The 10,704-nt window shown below is 37.4% G+C and overlaps 2 protein-coding genes across 3 annotated transcripts in view; both read right to left on the reverse strand.

Annotated features, from left to right (window-relative positions):
- The window catches only part of LOC122052736, a 59,390-nt gene that overhangs the window by 12,767 nt on the left and 35,919 nt on the right, over nt 1-10,704 (reverse strand). For both annotated transcript variants that reach the window (XM_042614416.1, XM_042614417.1), the window contains exon 2: nt 41-743. In XM_042614416.1, coding sequence (XP_042470350.1) covers nt 41-190 — 150 coding nt within the window. In that variant the 5' untranslated portion in view covers nt 191-743. The remainder of the gene's footprint in view (nt 1-40; nt 744-10,704) is intronic.
- LOC122052737 (bidirectional sugar transporter SWEET14-like) lies at nt 8,533-10,030 on the reverse strand. The gene is made up of 6 exons (XM_042614418.1): nt 9,858-10,030; nt 9,744-9,780; nt 9,453-9,663; nt 9,222-9,383; nt 9,009-9,128; nt 8,533-8,930 (listed from the first exon to the last, which is right to left on the reverse strand). The coding sequence occupies exons 1-6, from the start codon at nt 9,907-9,909 to the stop codon at nt 8,682-8,684; spliced, it is 831 nt and encodes a 276-aa protein (XP_042470352.1). The 5' UTR covers nt 9,910-10,030; the 3' UTR covers nt 8,533-8,681.

Raw genomic sequence — 10,704 nt, forward strand, 5'->3', positions numbered from 1 at the left:
AAAACAGACAAAATTTTAGTTAAACAGAGGAAGCGCGAACCTCGCAGGTGCGGCGCTTCCCGTCCTTGCGGCGTCGCTTTGCAGCGATGATGGCGGCGACGCGGGCGGAGACAGCGGATTCACTGTTGCGAGCGCGCTTACGGTTGGTTTTATTCTTCCGCCGCCTCACCATATCGTCTCCCTTCGCCATGGCTTGCAGATTAGAGGGAACCGTTTCGAGGACAGCAAACAAAAAGGTTGGGCAGGGGGAAGGCCGCCGAGGGCCAAGGGGTTACGCTTCCCACAAAACCTAGAACAGAAATAAGGCGCGCCAGGTGTCCCACATTTTCCATGGGCTCTGTAAAAATTCCCAAAAGATCAAAAATAAAAAAATAAATAATAAAAAGAGGCACCCTTGCATTTATTTTTTATCGTCAATTTTTATTTTTCAACTGGAGCAACATTTCTACTGCTACAAGGAATTAAGGTTTCATTCTGCATCACATTATCTTTAACTTTGTAGATTGCTCGAAAAGAAAGAGAATTAAACCAACTTAAAGGTTTTCTAAGCTCCAATGAAGCATTCGGTCAAATAGTAGAGGCATTCAACAATTGTGCATTTCTTAAACAAACTGAAACGAAACAAACTTCACTCTGTATTTAGTTTAACATCCTTAATCTTCATTTGGTATGCCTCTATTGCTCCTCTCCCTCCAACGAGCCCACAACCACCTTACGATCATGAATCCTCCAAGAGCATAAACCTGAATGAGAATAAATAAATAGATAAGACAAAGCTGAAGTGAAACAAATAACTAAATAAATCATAATAACAATAACAACAATCATACATCCAGCAATCTGAGCAAGAAATTAAGGGATTTTTTTTTTCTGAATAGAAGTTTGAAACCAGCCAGTTTGCCATCAAAGAATCTTCAATAATGAGCATGTTACCCCGCACTAGTATAAATTCTAGAAAAAAAGTTCACTGCATGGTGCATCGAAGGTAAAAGGAAAGCAGGGCAAGTCACTCGTGTGCTTCACTAATTAGTCATCATATGAATACATATGTATATAAACCGGTACTGACTTTTGATTTGGCAGTGACACTGACAAAACATAGATGCAAATACTTCAACTTTCAGACATCCTAAATTGGCATATGATAATGACACAAGAAAGTTAAGCGCATCAAAAAGGCATTCAATCTTGACAAATGGTAAGGTAAGGTCCAAATTAATAGTGTAGAGAGAAACATCTTCCAACATGCCAAAAGGATACGATGATCAAATATTGGACCACAAAAATGAAAAGAATGGCTACGACAATGAATCTCAATCAGAATGGGAAATGTGACAGATTTAAATAAATTCTATTGTAGCAGATAGAATTTATTGGATGAAGATAATCATTGCCATTAACTTTCCCTGATCGCTTTGAATGAAGCAGATATTGCTGCTTTTTTTTTTCTCAAAGCTTCCAACATTTTCTGTTTGAAATTCAGAGAGTTAGCTTAGAAGGAATAAATGTCATCTATTAGGGGAAAAAAAAGTACATTGATATATATCATGTACTGGGGATTCTGTGTCGTATTTACTCATCAAAAACATGAGAAAATGAGGAAAACTGAGAAAATAGCAAACTTCTCAATCTTCCTATTCTAATTTGTAATATGCAAATTTCCATTCATATTGTCATTTAGTAGTGTGCTAAGCCAAATGATGGAATATATTAAACATTGACAACTACTCCACTATCCTACTTTCAAGACATCTTTTATCTTTGCGTTTCAATGTTATGTCCATAGACTAAAGTTAATAACGAGTACAAAAATAGAACTGTCAAATTTACACAGTATATATCAGTTATTTTTTCACATACAGGATGTTGCATCATATATAAACTTGAACATTTGTAAAATTACATGATAAGCACCTCCAATTGCATAATTTGCTACAATTTTGCCATGGAACCTCTACAATGAGGTGAAACAAGAGGATATTGCTGCTTCATGAAGATGCCAACTCATTCAATAGATAAGGGTCTCGGTAATGCAACACAAACACTTGGGATCAAACCCCAACATCACTCAGGTGGGATTTGTCACTTTCTTCTATCAAGAAAGATGAACACCCTCTCGTCAAAGATAGCTGCAACTAACGAAATGTCTTGCTTATGTGGAGTGAGCTAAATAAATCTTTTCCTACCATACTTAAAATTTAGGTAATCTGAATCTTCTTGTCAATCTTCGTAAGTCACTGCTTCCTTTTCACACTATTAATCATCAAATCATACCCTTCTAATCATTCCATAGAATATCCTTTGAACGTGTGGATGTTATCTCAGGCAACCTTTTCCTAATTGGATTCGTTACTAGGGCCAGATTTAGTTGTCAAAAATGGTAACCACTTAACTTTTTAGTTTACAGGGTCTGTCTTCATAGTTAAGTTTAAGAAGTAACCTTGACAAACTCTCATTCCAAAAAACACAGTTTAGCATCAACAAATGCTAATCTCAACAGAACTCTTGAAAAAGATCTTGCACATAGACAGTGAGCTAGTTTGTCAATCACAAGAACAATAAACTTGATCCTAGGTGCAAAACTAAGAAGTAATGAGTCATGAAAACTTCAGTACAGTTATAATAGTCCTGAGATGGCCATAGCTAACTCAATCAAAGTTTTTCCTGTTTACCACAACTCAGCTTATAATAATAATAACTAATCATGCAGGTACTCAGTTGAATAAGTATAGCATACAGGTCCGTGAGATAATGTACAATTAAGGGAAACAAACTTGCCTATCCAACTTCACTACCTGAACGTTGTATCAGATTATTGAGTCCCCAATTTAAGTGGAAAGGATGCAGATACCCATACAAGTCTTAGCCATTGCTCTTTGTAAAATTGTTATGCACATCTTTTATCTCCTAACTAATAAAATTTTTTTCTCATCGTATTCTTCCCTCATTTTGCCATATCAACCTCCAATTCTGCCTTTCAACCTAACTTGCACTGCAGCTGGTAACTGGCCCAACTTACCATCAGGTTACATCTCCCCATTCATCTCTCGTTACAAATGATGGTCTGTAGGAGTTTATTCATTCCAAATAGTAATACCCCAGCTAGTCTGATCTGAACATTTAGGTAACTAAGTTGTTGTTTCAATTATGTTAGGAGTCTGTTGGTTTGCATAGAAGGCAGAAAAAGCTGATATTGAAGAAGACATAGTAAACAGGAATTGATCTCTTAGATCATGATTCTTCAAGTTAAAACTAATGCTGAAAGGAAACTCCAGTAGCTGAGAGCAGTTTCTACAGTGTGGTTGCTACACTAGGAAGGAGCTTCATTATGATCCACTGTTATGGCTAGAAAGCTATCTTGGATATTCCAAATAAGGTTAGTGTCAGTAGCATTTTGACAAAATAATAACCTAATAAAAATACAATAAACTAACAGAGCTATCTTGAAGGCAACGACCATCACCACTATATAAAGTTGGTCAATCAAGTAGAACACTAAACAGAAATTTTCCATCGAATCATAATCAAATTTGCAATGAAGGATATTAAATAAACCCTAGGCTCATTATAAACTACAGAACCTTATAAGCAGATAATTTACAACGTCATGCAAATTTAAGATTTGAAGCTCCCTCTTCTAATTATCCGCCATGCTACAACAAAATTTTAGCAATCTAATTCATAGGCATTCTCCATTATTATCTAGAATATGTAAAACGTTCCAAACATGCCTAACTGCAAACGGAAGGCTTCCTACATGAAAGAAAGACAGAAAACTAGCTTTTTCTTGTAAAGAACGCCATAGCTGAAGAAGCCGTTTCCAGTGCTCAAGATGGTAGAAATATCATACTTAGTTAAAAGAAATCCTCAATAAACAGGTTAATCATCAATTTCCTATCTTCCAAGGAACCGCCAAAATCGGGGAACACAGATCGGCAGGAAATAAGAAAAAGATGAAGAACAGAAGGGAAAATGTGGAGGAGGAGGGAACACCTGCCACACGTTGCGAGGGCTCATGTCCTCGGTGTCCTCCTCGTTCTCCAACTTGAGAGGCGAGGGGAAGCTCTGGGATCTGCGGCGAGCAACGTCAGGAAAAGTGACCAGCACGGGAGCACGACGAAGTGAGAGGCTTTGTCCCCGGCGCTCGTCGTCGCCGTCATCCTGCACGGCGTCCCGTTTCGCTTCAACCCTAGCCATACTTCCCCTCAACTCAACTCGACTCCACCCAACTTATTCATAGATCGATTTTAATATTCCCATTTCCAAATTAATTCTAACAACTAACAAGTCACTATTTTCCACGTTAGATCTTTTTTTTTCAAATTCATAATCTATTTTTTAAAAGAACAAAAGGCATAGTTTCCCTAGACTTTTCTTCTTTTTCCAAAATTTTTTATTAAAGAAAATTAATTTAGAGATGCATAAAAATCAAATTAATATATGTGAGAGATTATTAGTAATAACATTTTAAAGGCAATTTATTTTTTTTTAAAAATGTATACAATGTAACTATAAAATTGATTCTTTAACCATTGATCCTATGCATAAAACAATAAGCTAACATTACTAAATATCATCCATAGTTGCAGTAATTTATGAATATTGTACCTCTTATATATTTTTATTAAGTTCTAACTATTTAACACTGGTAGACATTATAATATTTAGAGACATACAAGTAGGAAGGAAGTTGGAGAACTCAATCCTTTTGATCTACCATGTTCGAGGTGCAAGTGGCCCTTATTTCTTCTCCCTTAAATGAGTTGTGTGTGCATTTGTGTTAGGTTTGTTGCTAGTAGATAAAAGAATAATAAAAATAAATAAATAAATAAAAGCGTATTACTCCTAGTAAGTGAGAGGTTGATAGTTCACAAATCACAAATGCCAACCCATTAAATTCAAGACAACTATTTATTTAACTAACAAAACATCACCACTAATAGGGGTGTCAATTCAAATGGTTCAAATAAATTTAGATAGGGTCAAAGTAAAAACATTAAAAATAAATTCAACTCCAATATGATCTGAACCCCAACTCAATTTAAAAATCATAAATCTAAACTCGAATAATCCGACTAATTCGAATAATTCGACCAACTAAAAAAAAATCTTTTTTTTATTATTTCTTTATAATTCTTCATTTTTATTTAAATATTTTCATCATTATTATTATATTAACATTAGGCTATTTATATACCTAAAACATCTAACTTTTAAAATAAATTCTTTTTAATCAAAAAAATTTTTATATCTTAAATTCGAGTCAACGAGAATACAATCTGAATTTAAACCAACACAAAAACTTCCAACTCAAATCCGAATATGACAATCTCCAATTCTAACTAATATTTTGTACTATGGACTTTGATAGGATCTATGAGTTGGGTCTAATATTTGTTTATCCCGGATAGTTTCTGGAGTATATAAATTGATCGTCGAGGCTAGTGTTCGACATTATCTCCGTAAACGATATTACTCCGCTACGGTGCTTAATGGATTGTTGCAATTCGTTCCCAAGATACAACGACGACGAACGTCTCGGAATCGTAGCACTCCGACTTCCGAGACCAGCGAACCTTCTAGTAGACTTCTTGGACTCTTGAATGCACAAGATGAGATGAATGCTTGAGGAAGAGAAGAGAGGATTGAGTTCATATTCCATCATCTGGAGAGTTCTATTTATACTGAAAGAAGAGGTTGAGTGTCCTTTGGGTGAGTGGATGTGTTCTTTAGGCTGGATCGATCTAGATCATCCATTCTGAAGGGTTGTAACCCTTCTCCAAACCCACTTCAATCTCATCCATCAGATCTGAGGAGTTGTGACCCTCAAATCCCGCCTATTGTTATCGGCCATCGAATCCATAAAATCTTTTTTTATTATTCCTTTATAATTCTTCATTTTTATTTAAATATTTTCATCATTATTATTATATTAACATTAGGCTATTTATATACCTAAAACATCTAACTTTTAAAATAAATTCTTTTTAATCAAACAAATTTTTATATCTTAAATTCGAGTCAACGAGAATACAATCTGAATTTAAACCAACACAAAAACTTCCAACTCAAATCCGAATATGACAATCTCCAATTCTAACTAATATTTTGTACTATGGACTTTGATAGGATCTATGAGTTGGGTCTAATATTTGTTTATCCCGGATAGTTTCTGGAGTATATAAATTGATCGTCGAGGCTAGTGTTCGACACTATCTCCGTAAACGATATTACTCCGCTACGGTGCTTAATGGATTGTTGCAATTCGTTCCCAAGATACAACGACGACGAACGTCTCGGAATCGTAGCACTCCGACTTCCGAGACCAGCGAACCTTCTAGTAGACTTCTTGGACTCTTGAATGCACAAGATGAGATGAATGCTTGAGGAAGAGAAGAGAGGATTGAGTTCATATTCCATCATCTGGAGAGTTCTATTTATACTGAAAGAAGAGGTTGAGTGTCCTTTGGGTGAGTGGATGTGTTCTTTAGGCTGGATCGATCTAGATCATCCATTCTGAAGGGTTGTAACCCTTCTCCAAGCCCACTTCAATCTCATCCATCAGATCTGAGGAATTGTGACCCTCAAATCCCGCCTATTGTTATCGGCCATCGAATCCATAAAATCTTTTTTTATTATTCCTTTATAATTCTTCATTTTTATTTAAATATTTTCATCATTATTATTATATTAACATTAGGCTATTTATATACCTAAAACATCTAACTTTTAAAATAAATTCTTTTTAATCAAAAAAATTTTTATATCTTAAATTCGAGTCAACGAGAATACTATCTGAATTTAAACCAACACAAAAACTTCCAACTCAAATCCGAATATGACAATCTCCAATTCTAACTAATATTTTGTACTATGGACTTTGATAGGATCTATGAGTTGGGTCTAATATTTGTTTATCCCGGATAGTTTCTGGAGTATATAAATTGATCGTCGAGGCTAGTGTTCGACACTATCTCCGTAAACGATATTACTCCGCTACGGTGCTTAATGGATTGTTGCAATTCGTTCCCAAGATACAACGACGACGAACGTCTCGGAATCGTAGCACTCCGACTTCCGAGACTTCTTTGGGCTGGATCGATCTAGATCATCCATTCTGAAGGGTTGTAACCCTTCTCCAAGCCCACTTCAATCTCATCCATCAGATCTGAGGAGTTGTGATCCTCAAATCCCGCCTATTGTCATCGGCCATCGGGTCTGGATCCATTGATTCGATGCTTCAGATCAAGTCTCATCCCAAGGTGCAAAGTGCGCCTACAAAACGCCCATTGCGCACGTGGCGGGTGGCGGGCTCACAGGTGCGAGCACCTGCTCGCCCTGGGCTAAGGGAGCACCTGTCCTTTTATTTTTGTGTTAACTCCATTAACACATCTTCATTAATAAGTAGAGAATACACATCGAGAATTTCCGATGTGGGACTATTCTCCCATGCACTTTATTAATGAATAATAAATGTTATTTTGGGCCGACTTTAAACATTAATTTCTCATTCACCCTTAATCGGTTTTGAGCAAATTAATAGTCTAAATCTATCTACGCGAATCGTAAATTTCAATTTTGAAGTCAATTACGACTTTCAACAATTGATAGCTTCCTTCCTCAAAATCGTTTTGGTCCATTTAAAGTCCCAATATCCAACAATATTTACCCCTATTTACTAGTTAACAATACTTTATAATTGTTATTTTGGTATTTTTCTTAAGACTAGATCCTCTGGTTCATTAAAAAAAATAGATCAGGAGATGAACCATTTGTAATTATGATTAGATCGTGATTACGATCCGATCGTAATTAGTTGTGATCCGTTTCTATATTCATTATTCCCTTCAAGTTATAATTTGGATTGGGGATGGATGGCCGAAGACTGTCTCCCACTTGGCGCCCGATAACCTCGTCACTTGTCCATCATAGTGATCTCTGTATAGCTTACGACCACCTGCCCCAATTAAACTATAATCTAAGGATAGTAAATTTAAAGAGAGATCGTAACATGTAACAAATTGTGACTAAATTATGATCACTTTTGTTCTCATAATTACAAGTATTTCGTAGCTTAGTTCCGTTTTTTTTTATCAGGAGATCTGGCCACACTTTTCTTCCGTCTATTTTATTCTTAAACCTGGTAGAATGTATTATATTCAATACTCAACCAATCAGATAACTACAACACAAATTACCAGAAACTACGCAGTTGTAGATCAGATCACGTCCCTGACGCCATACACCATCGTATCCTTACTCTTTCTTAACTGACCAACTTTCTTGTCACAAAATCATGGAGGAAGAACACAATCCGACAATACGATGGCGTTCGTGGAAAAAAGCTACGCAACACTGCAAAAGTACGGTGAGCTCTGTTTTGGCAGCCACCTCCGCTAACTCTCGATCGATCGATCGATCGACTGACCGATCAAGCGTTGAATGGGAACTAAATAATTATGTTATAGGAGAAACATCTGCAGCCAGCAAACATAGTTTTCATAATCTAGTAGATAAATCTTATGACAGAAATGAGAGGACAGAGTTTCTTTTTCTTGCTTCTTAATGTTGGTCCGTCTGCAAGTGCATGTACTGCAGCGCAACACCATTTCCCATCAGCTTCCCAATTGGCGGTTTATATATGGATTAGCAGTAGTTCTTTAGCATTATTTCTTCAGTCATCAGACTTCAAGCTTCTTCACCTCTTTCTTCTCCTTTTCATCAACCTCCTCCTGCTCGGCTAGCCCCGCTGCCTCGCCGGCATCCGTCGCCGGCGCAGAGTCGATCGTGTAGATTTCCACGGCGCCGCCGAGCTTGGCGATGGCTATGACGTGCTCTGGCACCGGCTCGATGACCTTCTTCGTGTCCTTGTAGATTAGGTAGAGCGCCATTTGAAGGATGCCGAAGATAAACCCCAAGACGTTCGGTAACTGAAAAAGTGTGTATTTATTAACTAATTAATTAACAGTTTGCAGTTTTAATTATTGATAAGTAATTAAATAGATTACCGCAACGTAGATGTCCTTGCTCAACAAACCGTACGAGAACCAGACTACGGCGCTCAGCGTGAGGAAGAAGGAGAGCGAGAATGGCATGAACTCCACGCTCTTTGTCCTGACGACGAGCCTCTGCAAGTGTCATCCCTTCTTTCTTCAGTAAATCATACGTCACAAATTTTCTTAATTTCATTTCTCCAAAAGAAAACATGTAAATATACTGACAATGATGCTGAGGGGAGCGGCGAAGACGCTGATCGAGAAGCCAACGCAGATCCACCCTAGAATTTGAACTCTTCTCGAGCCCTCTGCCAGAAGCAGAGTCAAGAGAAGGATCAAGCCGAAGGTGGCCACGTTCAAAAGCACGACAAGTTTCACAGTGTATACCTGCAATCGATTTGTAATTTGATCAGTAGTCTACGTATATACGATAAATGAGAATGTTTGAGGAACTACTTTTGTATCCTTGGTGGCGTAGAACAAGTAGAGGAGGACGTAGATGGTCTCGATAACACAGCCGAAGGAGTTGATGGTGATCAAAAGGTACGCGTTGGTTTTGAGGAGGGCGTAGAAGATCCATAGCATGGCACTGAAAAGAGCAACCACGTAAGGCACCGATTGAAATCCTTCTGTGGATTTCTTCCTGTACACTCTGTAGAACGTAGGCCTGCACGCCATTGATCAATTCAATATATACTGGAACTAACAGAAGAAGTGAACAAAGGAGAGCTAGCTGATAGGACTTACAGTGGTGCTAGGTATACCAAGAAGGAAATGATGTTACCTGTTAATGATCAAACTCAAGTTATGTGTTGTCAATGAGGAAGATTAAGATCGATATATATGAATAAATGTATATACCTAGAATTCCAAAGGTAAAAGCCCAAGGATGATGTAAAGATAAGCCTGCCATCTCTCGCAGTTCCTCCTCCTCCTCCTCCTCCTCAAAAACAGTAAAGAATAACTCAACTTGAGCACTATAACGAAGATAAGGTAGTGCGAGGAGGGTGGGAGATCATGCGAGAGTGGTGATGGGGCAGGTTTGGACGGCTTGAGGTTGTGAGGTGTGAGGAAGGACCATTTTATAGCCGAAGCAGGGGAGTGATTCACTGTTTACAACTAATAATTAGCTGATTAAGTTTTAAAAACAAATTGAATTTACGTTTCTTTTTTATAATTTTGTTAATACGTTACAATTCACGGGCAGAAGGCATAGAATAAGAGTCATGTGAGGCACTCGTTTTAAGGGAGACACACATGATATCACTCGTTAGCAGTTGCCACTGCATCCTCTGCATGGATCCAACTGTAACTAGTACTGATTTCAAAATAGACTAGTTCAACCGATTATACCCTAAAATGAGGAGCCAATTCTGCTCAATCGATTAATGGCTCATGCACTTCTTTTTGTCAGAGCCATGAGACATTTGCTTTCCATCCATGGACATCCTGTTGGATTCCTGTTCTGTCAACTTCGGAGCATGAGAATCGGATGTAGTATAAACGTTTTCTGACATTTGATAGAGTTGTACATTTTGATGAAGTGGAATTTAATCAACAACGAGTAGCCTTTGGAAACGTTTTTCAAAGAACAAAATGAGAGCAGTTTAAGGAGATCGCCATATCCCTCGAGAAATCTTGTTGCTTTTGGCCATAATTTCCGAAGCTTTTTTTTTTTCCTTCATGTTTTTGTTTTTTGTTTTGATCA

This window comes from Zingiber officinale, chromosome 3A, assembly GCF_018446385.1.
Source record: "Zingiber officinale cultivar Zhangliang chromosome 3A, Zo_v1.1, whole genome shotgun sequence".
NCBI classification, from domain to species: Eukaryota; Viridiplantae; Streptophyta; class Magnoliopsida; order Zingiberales; family Zingiberaceae; genus Zingiber; species Zingiber officinale.

Excerpts from the sequence above, each read along its gene's own strand:
- LOC122052737 (XM_042614418.1), bottom strand. The coding sequence starts at position 9,909 with ATGGCAGGCTTATCTTTACATCATCCTTGGGCTTTTACCTTTGGAATT. Across the intron at positions 9,664-9,743 it reads TTGGTATACCTAGCACCACT|GCCTACGTTCTACAGAGTGT; the intron begins GTAAGTCCTATC and ends AATGGCGTGCAG. Across the intron at positions 8,931-9,008 it reads GCAAGGACATCTACGTTGCG|TTACCGAACGTCTTGGGGTT; the intron begins GTAATCTATTTA and ends ACACTTTTTCAG.